This window comes from Xyrauchen texanus, chromosome 20, assembly GCF_025860055.1.
Source record: "Xyrauchen texanus isolate HMW12.3.18 chromosome 20, RBS_HiC_50CHRs, whole genome shotgun sequence".
Taxonomy (NCBI): Eukaryota; Metazoa; Chordata; class Actinopteri; order Cypriniformes; family Catostomidae; genus Xyrauchen; species Xyrauchen texanus.
The window spans coordinates 55954-70000 of NC_068295.1; the positions used below are offsets into that span (position 1 = coordinate 55954).

The 14047-nt window shown below is 43.3% G+C and overlaps 1 protein-coding gene across 1 annotated transcript in view; it reads right to left on the minus strand.

The window, feature by feature from the left end:
- Positions 1-1754: 1754 nt before the first annotated feature.
- Positions 1755-14047, minus strand: part of LOC127660809 (opsin-VA-like) — a 15819-nt gene continuing 3526 nt past the window's right edge. The window contains exons 3-5 of the mRNA XM_052151239.1: positions 9649-9766; positions 9119-9358; positions 1755-2010 (exon numbers count right to left, since the gene is read on the minus strand). Coding sequence (XP_052007199.1) covers positions 1771-2010; positions 9119-9358; positions 9649-9766 — 598 coding nt within the window. The 3' untranslated portion in view covers positions 1755-1770. The remainder of the gene's footprint in view (positions 2011-9118; positions 9359-9648; positions 9767-14047) is intronic.

The following is a 14047-nucleotide window of genomic DNA, read 5'->3' on the forward strand; positions in this document are numbered from 1 at the left end:
AGACATAATTTTTTAACCTTGCATTAACATATATTTTTGTCCCTTTGTTAACTTTTTTTTAAACACTGGGTTAACTTTTTTAAGGTATTGTATTAAACCTGGGTAAACATTTATTTTTCCAAATGAGAGTGTTGGAGTGGGCGTGGCCTGAGAGATTGAGTGGGCGTGGCCTGAGGGATTGTTCACATGGGGTAACCAAATTGGCCCGGTTGCTAGGGAGGGTAGAGTCACATGGGGTAACCAAATTGGCCCGGTTGCTAGGGAGGGTAGAGTCACATGGGGTAACCAAATTGAGCCGGTTGCTAGGGAGGGTAGAGTCACATGGGGTAACCAAATTGGCCCGGTTGCTAGGGAGGGTAGAGTCACATGGGGTAACCAAATTGGCCCGGTTGCTAGGGAGGGTAGAGTCACATGGGGTAACCAAATTGGCCCGGTTGCTAGGGAGGGTAGAGTCACATGGGGTAACCAAATTGGCCCGGTTGCTAGGGAGGGTAGAGTCACATGGGGTAACCAAATTGAGCCGGTTGCTAGGGAGGGTAGAGTCACATGGGGTAACCAAATTGGGCTGGTTGCTAGGGAGGGTAGAGTCACATGGGGTAACCAAATTGGCCCGGTTGCTAGGGAGGGTAGAGTCACATGGGGTAACCAAATTGAGCCGGTTGCTACGGAGAGTAGAGTCACATGGGGTAACCAAATTGGCCTGGTTGCTAGGGAGGGTAGAGTCACATGGTGTAACCAAATTGGGCCGGCTGCTAGGGAGGGTAGAGTCACATGGGGTAAACAAATTGTTCCGGTTGCTAGGGAGGGTAGAGTCACATGGGGTAACCAAATTGGGCTGGTTGTTAGGGAGGGTAGAGTCACATGGGGTAACCAAATTGAGCCGGTTGCTAGGGAGGGTAGAGTCACATGGGGTAACCAAATTGGGACGGTTGCTAGGGAGGGTAGAGTCACATGGGGTAACCAAATTGGCCCGGTTGCTAGGGAGGGTAGAGTCACATGGGGTAACCAAATTGTCCCGGTTGCTAGGGAGGGTAGAGTCACATGGGGTAACCAAATTGTCCCGGTTGCTAGGGAGGGTAGAGTCACATGGGGTAACCAAATTGAGCCGGTTGATAGGGAAGGTAGAGTCACATGGGGTAACCAAATTGGACTGGTTGCTAAGGAGGGTAGAGTCACATGGGGTAACCAAATTGGGCCGGTTGCTAGGGAGGGTATTGTCACATGGGGTAACCAAATTGGGCCGGTTGCTAGGGAGGGTAGAGTAACATGGGGTAACCAAATTGGCCCGGTTGCTAGGGAGGGTAGAGTCACATGGGGTAACCAAATTGGCCCGGTTGCTAGGGAGGGTAGAGTCACATGGGGTAACCAAATTGTCCCGGTTGCTAGGGAGGGTAGAGTCACATGGGGTAACCTCCTCGTGGTGGTGATTAGTGGTTCTCTCAATGGGGCGTGTGGTGAGTTGTGTGTGGATCGTGGAGAGTAGCATGAGTCTCCACATGCTGTAAGTCTCCGCGGTGTCATGCACAACGAGTCACGTGATCAGATGCGCGGATTGAGGCAACTGAGACTTGTCCTCCACCACCCGGATTGAGGCAAGTCACTACGCCACCACGAGGACCTAAAATGGGCTAAAACAAAATACTGCATGAATGTCAGGACATTTAAACAAACAGTTATATATTTCAGCATTGAGACAGATAGCACGAACGACAAAAGACAAATACAGATTATGCCACTGCATTATAAAACAAGTCTGGAGTGTGTTTGCTGTCACATCGGACATACTTTGTTCCCAGGAATGGGACGTTGAGCAAACGAGCTACAATCACTTGGCTGATTGTCGCTTTTGGGTAGGACTGTTCCAGCCACCGGGATTCGGGCGGTGATGGCAGACATCTCTCCAGTGTTACTTTCACCGGTCATACCTGCTCGTTCGGTGGTCTGATGCATGTTGCCCTCGATAGTGACGATGTCACTGCAGCTCAACAGCTGAATCAAACACTTCCTGAACTGAGGAGAACATCACAGGAAACACATGGTTTATATTTTCCAATCATGCCCACTGGCACAGAAATTACACTTAGAGTAGCGAGTAGTGCTGCGCTTTTAGCAGTCACAACAATGGAGCCCGATAAATCTGTGTAAAGTGAAAAATGAGTTCATCCAAAAATGACAATTCTGTCATCATTCACTCACCCTCGTGTCACTTCATGTAAGTGCAGCGTAGTTCTAGCAGGAAGACTAGCAGCTGAACATCTTCGCACCATTAGCTAATGTGCTAACACGGCAACCTCCTCCACCCCACCACCACCAGTTGAGTCCCGTACCGCATGGGGGGTTAGGCTCCTCGCCCCCGCCTCTAATCTCCGGCGGGATATGATGTTCCGAGTACAACTTCTTCAGACCGTCAGACGGGGCCTACCCCAAAGAGAGACTTTACATTTCTGTTTTATATTCATCAAATAAATGTCATCCTAAATTTCACTCAGGTCTGCGAGTCTTCCTGATAGAACTTTCTTTCTTATGCGGGAAACAGATGGAGAACGTTTAATACAGCGCCAGCTGACAGTGACTCATTTAAAGCTTTAAAAATGACCCAAAATTACAATTAAAGTAGTCCATGTGGCATGTGCTTCATACTCCAAGTCTTCTGAAGGCATACATCAGGTTTAAAGTCAGAATAAAGTCGAAATCTTGACAACATGAGGGTGAGTAAATGATGACACAAATGGAAAGAAAGTATCAACCAAGCAAACCAATGTAAAACTATGATGATTGATGTTTGTTAAGCAGTCTCACGTCTAAAGGACACATAGTTTTACTTCTGCACTCAGGCTGCGACTGCTAACGTTCAGCGTGTAACATGAGGGCAGAAGCAGTCAATCATGATGAGGTCATAATTGCAAAGTAATCATTAATTGTTTCCACATTAACAAACTAGTTTCACAGCTGACCTTTTATTGCTCTTGTCATTGTTCATTAGTGCATGTGTGGAAACTGTCCAATAATGAGCCCTAATTAGTGTGCTTGTCCTAAAGTTACTTTAAAGCTTGTGTCTGTGTAGTTTTAAGAGTAATGCTTCACAGAAGTGTGTTAGCTGCAATGTGTAGTTTAGATAATGCAGATCATGTATTTCAGATGCACAGATATGGAATTTCTGGGAACTTAAGTGCACTGTAAGTTCGCTTTTATCCAAAGTGACTTACAGTGCACTTATTACAGGGACAATCCCCCTGGAGCAACCTGGAGTTAAGTGTCTTACTCAAGGACACAATGGTGGTGACTGTGGGGATCGAACCAGCAACCTTCTGATTACCAGTTATGTGCTTTAGACCACTACACCACCACCACTCACACAAAGTCTTGTATCCAGTACATGGTGTGTAATATCTATGTGTGTGCATGAGTCTCATCAGATGCTCGTTAATCATCACGAAAGCCCCAAACTGGTGGCCGAGGTTGGTACCGCACAGCTAATTGTTAGCTAGCAAGCAAAATAAATAAACATTATATGTTGCTTCTTGAGGAGAAAAAAAAATGAAGAGAAAAAAAGTGAGGGGAAGAAACTATATTTTTAGAGAGAAACAGTAGGACAGGTTTCACAAAAATAAAACAAACTTCACAGCAGTTCAGAGCTTCTGTAAATCATAATGGAAATAGACATCATCAGATCGGAGACTCATGTGTCATAACACTGAAACTCTCATATTAGTTTGACCCATAATCTAGTGTTTTTAGAGATAACATCACACGTCACTCTGAGGATTATTTCAAGATCCATGAACCGATATTTTCCATATTTGGTTTAATTAGTAATCAGCTAAAACACGGCAATGAATACCCCTAAGAACAATCCGTAAAATGTACATTGCATTTATCGGCAGCTGGAGGTTAAGTCATTCACTAAATAGGGAGCAAGGGAGCATCCTATAGCTCTCTATGCAGTTAAGTGCGTTCACTCCTAAAATCGGATCAAGAGTTCAGTTTCAGGCTGCAGATGATGTTTGGACACTCAATGATCATCAGTTCATAGATTCAACATTTATAATGTTTTATTTGAACATGATTGACAGTGATTGGATGATGCTGGATGATACTTTGAATCTGAATTAATTATGATCATTTATGATGTCTGTAACATGAATAATCAACACTGTGGAGTGGTGGTGGTGTAGTGGTCTAAGCACATTCCTGGTAATCTGGTAATCAGAAGGTTGCTGGTTAGATCCCCACAGTCACCACCATTGTGTCCTTGAGTAAGGCACTTAACTCCAGGTTGCTCCGGGGAGATTGTCCCTGTAATAAGTGCTCTGTATAATACGTTGGTAATCAGAAGGTTGATGGTTTGATCCCCACAGTCACCACCATTGTGTCCTTGAGTAAGACACTTAACTCCAGGTTGCTCCGGGGGGATTGTCCCTGTAATAAGTGCTCTGTATAATACATTGGTAATCAGAAGGTTGCTGGTTTGATCCCCACAGTCACCACCATTGTGTCCCTGAGTAAGACACTTAACTCCAGGTTGCTCCGGGGGGATTGTCCCTGTAATAAGTGCACTGTATAAATACATTGGTACTCAGAAGGTTGCTGGTTCGATCCCCACAGTCACCACCATTGTGTCCTTGAGTAAGACACTTAACTCCAGGTTGCTCCGGGGGGATTGTCCCTGTAATAAGTGCTCTGTATAATACATTGGTAATCAGAAGGTCACTGGTTTGATCCCCACAGTCACCACCATTGTGTCCTTGAATAAGACACTTAACTCCAGGTTGCTCCGGGGGGATTGTCCCTGTAATAAGTGCACTGTTAGTCACTTTGGATCAAAGCGTCTGCCAAATGTATACATGTAAATGAAAATGTAAATGTAACACTCCTGGACACTGAACTATTTTATTAAAATAATCCGACTGTCTATAACTTGATATTATTTAACCTTTGACAACGTAGTCCCACTGTCCACATATGATGGCATTTATTTTTAGGAAAACTATTTGGTTTAAAAAACATATATATATATATATATTGCATGTTAATTAGGGGCTACTAGCTACAAATCAAAAGGGGAATGGAAAAAGCACACAGTTGTCACGCTTGGGTCTCTGGAGGATAAAATGATACTTTCTACATTTAAAAACATCCTTTTTACAACATCTGACCATAAATTTACATGTATTATCTTTATTCAAATGATCATTTTTTACCGTATATTTTAAGGTCACTACCAGTAAAACAAAACTTCTGGATATTTTTTACAATGTACATTTGTAGCGTTTTTGCTCATTACTTCATGAAATATGAACAGAATATGGAAAATGACATATTGTTGCTTACATCAAATGATCCCAATTAAAACGAGTCCAAACACACATAACGGTGCAAAGATGTTGTAAAAATCCTCACATGCTTTCTTTGCTATGAACTGACGGAGAGAAGCTCCGAGCAATCAGATAAACTGTAGCAAACATCGAACATAATTCCACTATTGGCGCAGTAATAATATTCGGATTGTCCCAGTTATTAGCCTGTAATGCAGTATATGTGCCGCAGGTTTATGTAAAGCATCTCATGAAGAATGGCCAGAGTGTATAGAGCTGGAATATACACAAAGAATGACACATTTGAAGAAGCTACAATATATGATACTTTTATTTATTTTTATTGTGATTCATTTTACAATGAAAAAATAACACAAATGTTCCAGAACCTTCCGGCCCTTACCACCCCCTAAAATATATGATTTACTGTATTTGACTTGATCTGTTTTACATTCTTCGGTCATTGTATAACTCTGCTATTTCATAGTTTTGATGACTTTATTATTATTCTAAAATGTGGAAAATATTCCTAATAAAAAATGACTTTTGAACACATTTTTGTGTATATAGTGTGGAATGCTTAACATATTTATGGTACTCTAAAGTACTTCAAAACGTTTCAATAAAGCGTACGGTATATCCAGCTCTCATTTAAACACTGAACAGCACTGCCACATGTCAGATGAGTTTGTCAGGGCAAAGTTATTTAAGCAATATCTACGAGATTGTGTGTTGTTCTGCATATAATGTGCAGTTGTCTGCAGGTCTCTGAGGACGGCCACTATGACGAGTGTGGACAGCGTCCAGATGCCAGTGTAAAACTCTTGAATCGACACTAGTGACTGACAGCTCCAGTTCAACAGTCTGACGGTTCGACATTGTGCTGCCAAACACTGTTTTCATCAAATAACCCCAACAGCTGCTCAATAATTCACAATCTTTCCCTCTAAGAGCGGCAGGTCTGATCCTGAGCCTGAGCTATGTATTTATTTATTATTTCAGTAATATATGTCAAATATGTCAAATCCAGTCAACCGATGTCCTCGCATCATGGCAGCTTTAGTATCCTCTAAATCCATTAACTAGCTGTGTGTCCGGTGCAGCTCTTAGACACGGACCACAACCTCAATCCTTAATGGAAAGTGTGTCTTGCACAAGGAAGGAAGTCTTCAGGTATTTCTGATACCTTGAAGGTTTTTTATCTAGTTACTGGTAAAGGCAGGAGAACTCTTTTAAAATGTATGAAATCATTTATCTTCTGTTTCTATGATTTAATAAAACTGTAATCGACAACAAACTAACCCATTCTTACACACTGTTGGACTCGGTAAGATTTCAAAGGAAGTAGATTGTCCTGTAGGGTTTGCTTCATGAGGTCCTCCTCTGATTAAAAGATGTTCATTAGTTTAATTCTTCAGTACGTCACACACTTTTCTTTAAACAGATATAAATGTTCCATGACAGTGACAGGTAAATGCAGGTATTATCTCAGCTCGGTGCTTTTACTCAGAATTTATTGATGAATAATTAATTATTTAAGATGCTGCTGACAACTAGCAACACCAAAAGGGTGGAGATACATATATAGCTGTTTCTGTGCTGTCTTTAGATGTCTGATTTTATAATAACACACTGTATGATGATGTAGCACATGACACACCAAAGGTCAGCTCCTACAGTTGACAGACTATAAGCTTCTTCCACTACTTCTATAGGGTTTTAGGAATATAGGGTCCTTTAGGGTCTGCTGTTATAGGGCACTAAGAGTATAGAGTTCTAATTCTATAATCTTTACTTGTACAGGACTCTGCTACTGAAGTCTTCGGTTCTGACTCTACACATCTCTGGTTCTATAGCGCTCTGCTTCTATATCTCTCTGATTCTATAGCTCTCTGCTTCTATAGGGATCTGCTTCTATAGGGATCTGATTCTATAGCACTCTGATTCTATAGGGATCTGATTTCTAAAGGGCTCTGATTCTATAGGGATCTGATTCTATAGCTCTCTGATTCTACAGCTCTCTGCTTCTATAGGGATCTGATTCTATAGGGATCTGATTCTATAGCTCTCTTATTCTACAGCTCTCTGCTTCTATAGGGATCTGATTCTATAGGGATCTGATTATATAGCTCTCTGATTCTATAGGCCCCTGATTCTATATCTCTCTCTGATTCTATATGGATCTGATTCTATAGGGCCCTGATTCTATATCTCTCTGATTCTATAGGGATCTGATTCTATAGCTCTCTGCTTCTATAGGGATCTTATTCTATAGGGATCTGATCCTATAGTGCCCTGATTCTATAGGGATCTGATTCTATAGCTCTCTGCTTCTATAGGGATCTGATTTCTATAGAGCTCTGATTCTATAGCTCTCTGATTCTACAGCTCTCTGCTTCTATAGGGATCTGATTCTATAGGGATCTGATTATATAGCTATCTGATTCTATAGGGATCTGATTCTATAGGGCTCTGATTCTATAGGGCCCTGATTCTATAGGGATCTGATTCTATAGGGATCTGATTCTATAGCTCTCTGCTTCTATAGCTCTCTGCTTCTATAGGGATCTGATTATATAGCTCTCTGATTCTATAGGGATCTGATTCTATAGGGCTCTGATTCTATAGGGCCCTGATTCTATATCTCTCTGACTCTATAGGGATCTAATTCTATAGCTCTCTGCTTCTGTAGGGATCTTATTCTATAGGGATCTGATCCTATAGGGCCCTGATTCTATAGGTCTCTAAGACTATAGGGATATTTTAAATAGTTCCTTCTGCTATAAGGCTATGCTACTGTATTCTTCTGCTGATATAGGGCTCTGATTCTATAGGTTTCTGTTTCTATAGGGCTCTGAGAAGATATGGTTCTTTTCTAGTCTTTGCTGCTATAGGGCTCTAAGACTATATGGATCTTTTCCAATAGTCCGCGGCTATAGGGCTCTGAGAGTATGAAGTTCGCATTCAACAGTCTCTTCTGCTTCTGTAGTATTCTTTTTTCTATCACCTCTGCTGCTGTAGGCAGTGTTTGAAGAGCGCAGCTCCACTAAGACACCAGTACAGAGAATTTCATCCTACTTTGAGAACTGGCTATAGAGCTCTGCTACTGCAGTCTTCTGCTGCTATAGGGTGCTGCCAATATGGTGTTCTGGTTCTATAGGGCTTGGAGAATATTTCTACCATCTTTAACACTACAGGGGCTCTGCTACTGTAGTGTCCTGTTGCTATAGCATTATGATAGGGGATGGTGTGGTATGGTGTAGTCGCTAGACTTAGAGTTGGTCATCAGGGGTTGCTAGATACAAAATTGTTTCAAAATTTTAGACAGACTATTTTTGGATCAGAATTGTATGTGATTAATAAGATTAATATTCGCTCAGCATTTAACTGTTGCAATAAAGCATTAAATATTCTATATTATAGGGTTCATAATTTACTTTCAAATCTCAGACATTACCATAATATCTGGAATGCTGTTTTCTATACAATGAAAGTGGGTATATGGTCATTTTTACTTCTAAATTTAAACTAATCCTTTAATCTATTATATTTAGACACTAATAAGACACTTTCATCAACAGTGACTTACAGTATGTGTCTGTAGGTACAGTAATTCTAGAGAAAACTTTGGTCAAGTGTTTTCCTCACATGCACAATTGATCTTGTGACTCTACAGATCTTTATTCTTAAATTGGTTACCTGCTCCATGTATGCTGCCAGCATAGATTTTAAAACCAACCACCATCAAACATTGCACACTATAATCAAATTCACATTCATTGCAGTGTGTGTTTGTGTGTTACCTGTTTGTTCATGAAGACATATATGATGGGATTGTACACTGCAGCTGTTTTGGAGAAGAACGCTGGGGCAGCGGCCAGTCGAGGGTCCAGGTGGATGCTGGGGTGTGCCGTCACGATGATTGAGAACGCAGCGTACGGCGTCCAGGCCACCATGAAGGCGACGATCATCACAACCACCATACGGGTCACCTGACGCTCAGGTTTCCTGGCGTTACCCAACTTGCCATGAGTGTTAGACACCTGCAACAAGCACGTGACCTGTATTGAATAGTGCAACTTTGAACAGTGTGAAACACAGAACAAGATAACACAGAGCCCTTTGGATTCCTTTTTCCATTTTTCTCAGCCTTCAGAGTTTCCAAAATGATTATTATCTTCTGTCTTAAGACTTTGTCAGTAATCAGAGGTCAATTTGTTTGATATAAAGGAAGCAGGAAAGCCCATAATGATCATTAAGGTGAGCAGACTCGTATGGGGCATGTCATGAGTGCTCTGACTCCAGCGGAGGGCGATGTTGAGGAGCAACTGACCTTTCTCAACTTGCCAAGCAGCTTGCAGTAACAGACGATTATCACACCCATTGGAAGAGCGAAACAGGTGGTAAAGAAAGTGATAATGAAGGTGTGGTCATGGAAGCTTCCAGAGTACCTGCAGAAGGACAGATCCGTGAGTGCAAAGATCTCGTATCTGTCTAAAGCAGTGCTTCTCAGGTGGTTTATTCTGCAGGGAATAGACAATACTATATGCAAATGTTGGATTGCATGCATATAAATGATGGATTTGATTTTTTGACTATCACTGCCACAGTGTTTCATTCAAACTCCAGAATCCTGATCTCAGCAGGTTTCTCTGGATCAGTTCATGTTGTGGTCAAGCGTTGCAGTAACTGCTGACTCGGTAAAACCTCCCGACACCAGCCGATGTGTTGAAGCGCACGTCAGATTAAGAATCCAGTTGATAGTATCACATAAACAATGAAGGCAGTATGACAGATGAAACGGTTTATTTAGGGCATCGAACCATCTGCAAATGCCTGAAGCAACAGAAGACATCATGTTGCCTGGAAATGCTTCATTTAAAACAGTCTGTCAGCAAGGCAGAGGTTTACAAACAAAATCTGGACACTCTTTCACCTCTGTTGAGACATGTTTGTGTGATAACGTGTTCAGTGAGGTTTACAACACTAACATTTCCCAGAACTCAAGCTTCACGCTTATCAATCAACTAAACACAGATCTTTCTAAGTTCAGAGTCCTTGAGAACGTTAATGGAACGTTACCAGTTGATCAATGTGCTCTTCAATCTGTGTATGTGTGCGGCCACTTCTGATCCTGCTCTCGCACAAACAGACAAATGTTCAGATGGTAATCTCAAAAGTGATTTCTTGAATCTGAGCTGAAAGTAGAGTCAGTGTTTCAACAGGGGTCCATCCAAATGTCCCATTTCATTTTATGAAAGGACCCATTACCACATTTACTGCAATGCTCTTTAATAAATGCACTTATGCGGCTACGTGGACTCAAGATGGCGCCGAGTATGGCTGCTGCGTTGCGAGCTCCGTTACAACACTGCGGTTTATTGTTTGTTTTGTTTACAGTTCTTTGTTTTTTTTGTCTTGGATGTTGTCTGCCTTATTGTTTACGACAGACAAACGCTTTTGGACATTAGTTCTACAATCACACATCGAAAACCGGACTTCAAATTCCTTAATGCCGACCCGCTGTTTACAAACACGCCGGCGGAGCCCTTTGTCTGTGCTGCTCGGCCACGGAAACGCAGAAGGAAAAGAGGAAAACGAGCTGGCGTTCTCATCAGAGTAAGACGTCGTGCAAATCGACCCCCGCTACCCAGTATACTACTGGCAAATTTTCAGTCTCTGGACAACAAACTCTGCGAGCTGAGAGCGCGGATCTCTTTCCAACGAGAGACGAGGGACTGCTGCGTTATGTGCCTTACAGAAACCTGGCTGTCTACGGAGATTCCAGACTCGGCCATCGAAATCACGGGCTTTTCCGTGCACCGAGCGGACAGAGCGAAAGACCTCTCTGGTAAAAGCAGAGGTGGTGGTGTATGTTTTATGATCAACAAATCATGGTGTGATCAGAGGAACGTACATTTCATCAAGTCTTTTTGCTCTCCTGATCTGGAATATCTCATGCTTCTGTGTCGACCATTCTGGCTGCCGAGGGAATTCACAGCGGTTATCATCACAGCTGTGTACATCCCCCGCAAGCCGACACAGACCGGGCACTCAGGGAACTGTATGGGTGTATAAGTGAGCAGGAAACCGCAGCACCCTGAGGCTGCGTTCATTGTTGCCGGGGACTTTAACAAAGCCAACTTCAAAGCAATCGCCCCAAAATACCACCAACACATAAAGTTCAACACACGAGGGGACCGGGTTTTGGATCATTGTTACTCTCCCTTCCGGAAGGCTACAAATCCCTCCCCTCCCCCATTTGGCAAATCGGACCATTCTTCCGTTCTGCTTCTGCCCGCTTACAGGCAGAAACTGAAACAGGAAGCACCCACCCTCAGAACGATCCAGTGCTGGTCGGACCAATCAGACTCTGCGCTACAAGTTTTGATCACGCGGACTGGGAGATGTTCGGTCCGCCTCTGATGACGACTATCGAGGTTTACGCTGACAGCGTAACGTGTTTCATCAGGAAGTGCGTAGAGGACGTTGTTCCGACCAAAACTATACGGATATACCCCAACCAGAAACCATGGGTTAACGGCGATGTTCGGCGGCACTCACTGCGCGGACCTCCGCTTTAATTCTCCTAACACGGAGGAGCGTAAACAAGCCAGTTATGCCCTCCGTAACACTATCAGTGCAGCTAAGCGCCAGTACAGGCACAAACTTGAAAGTCAGTTCAACACCACTGACTCCAGAAGTATGTGGCAGGGAATTAACACAATCACGGACTACAAGCGGAATAAAGTCTCCGCCATGAACACCGCTGCATCTCTCCCGGACGAACTTAATACATTTTATGCTCGTTTTGAGGACAGTAACACCGCCCTCGCGGAGAGTGCACTCGCGACTGACGCTACAGAGGTTGATTCACTCTCTGTCTCTGTTGTGGATGTAACCCGATCATTCCGACGGGTGAACATCCGTAAAGCCGCGGGTCCAGACGGCATTCGGGCCGCGTCATCAGAGCGTCGCGCGAATCAACTGGCTGGTGTTTTTACGGACATTTTCAATCTGTCCCTCTCCCTGTCTGTAGTCCCCACATGCTTCAAAACATCAACCATTGTGCCTGTACCGAAGCAAGCTATAATCACATGCTTAAATGACTGGCGTCCTGTTGCTCTGACCCCCATCATCAGCAAATGCTTCGAGAGGTTAATCAGAGATTACATCTGCTCTGTTCTGCCCCCTCTTTGGACCCATTGCAGTTTGCCTACCGCAACAACCGCTCCACTGATGATGCCATTGCATCTACAATACACACTGCTCTCTCCCACCTGGAAAAAAGGAACACATATGTGAGAATGCTGTTTGTAGACTACAGCTCAGCATTCAACACCATAGTGCCCTCCAAGCTTGATGAGAAACTCCGGGCTCTGGGCTTAAACAGCTCGCTGTGCAGCTGGATCCTGGATTTCCTGTCAGGCAGACGTCAGGTGGTTAGAATGGGCAGCAACACCTCCTCATCACTGACCCTCAACACTGGAGCCCCGCAGGGCTGTGTTCTCAGCCCACTCCTGTATTCCCTGTACACACATGACTGCGTGGCAACACATAGCTCCAATGCCATCATTAAGTTTGCTGACGATACGACGGTGGTAGGTCTGATCACTGACAATGATGAAAGAGCCTACAGAGAGGAGGTGCACACTCTGACACGCTGGTGTCAGGAGCACAACCTCTCCCTCAACGTCAGTAAAACCAAGGAGCTTGTTGTGGACTTCAGGAAGAAAGACGGAGAACACAGCCCCATCACCATCAATGGAGCACCGGTGGAGAGAGTCAGCAGCTTCAAGTTCCTCGGTGTCCACATTACTGAGGAACTCACATGGTCCGTCCACACTGAGGCCGTTGTGAAGAAGGCTCACCAGCGCCTCTTCTTCCTGAGACGGCTGAGGAAGTTTGGAATGAACCACCACATCCTCACAGGGTTCTACACCAGCACTGTAGAGAGCATCCTGACTGGCTGCATCACCGCCTGGTATGGCAATAGCACCGCGCACAACTGCAAAGCCCTGCAAAGGGTGGTGCGAACTGCCAGGAACATCATCGGAGGTGAGCTTCCTCCCTCCAGGACATATACACCAGGTGGTGTGTGAAAAAGCTCGGAGGATCATCAGAGACTCCAGTCACCCAAGTCATGGGCTGTTCTCACTGCTACCATCAGGCAGGCGGTATCGCAGCATCAGGACCCGCACCAGCCGACTACATGATAGCTTTTTCCCCAAGCAATCAGACTGTTGAACTCTTGATCTATCAGGATCAATAATTAGCACTGCACTTTATTCAGCTATAATCTCACACTGGACTGTCAACATATTCTCCTCAATACAACTGCTATATATATATATATACACATATATATTTCATATACTCCCACTTATTGTATTGTATATTCTGTTCTATATTCTGCATTGTATATAATTATTGTGTTGTGTAAGTATGTGTACATCTGATTTGTAAATTGTTTTGTGTAAGTATGTGTACATTTGATATGTAAATTGTTTTGTGTAAGTATGTTGTTTATTGTAATTGGTATATGTCTCGTCACTGTCATGACTGCTATGTTGCTCGGAACTGCACACAAGAATTTCACCTACTGTTGCACTTGTGTACATGGTAGTGTGACAATAAAGTGATTTGATTTGATTTTGATTGATTTGACATGAACATTTAAATGTGTTTCATGGTCATACACAATATTAAAACATTTAATAGTTTATAAATCA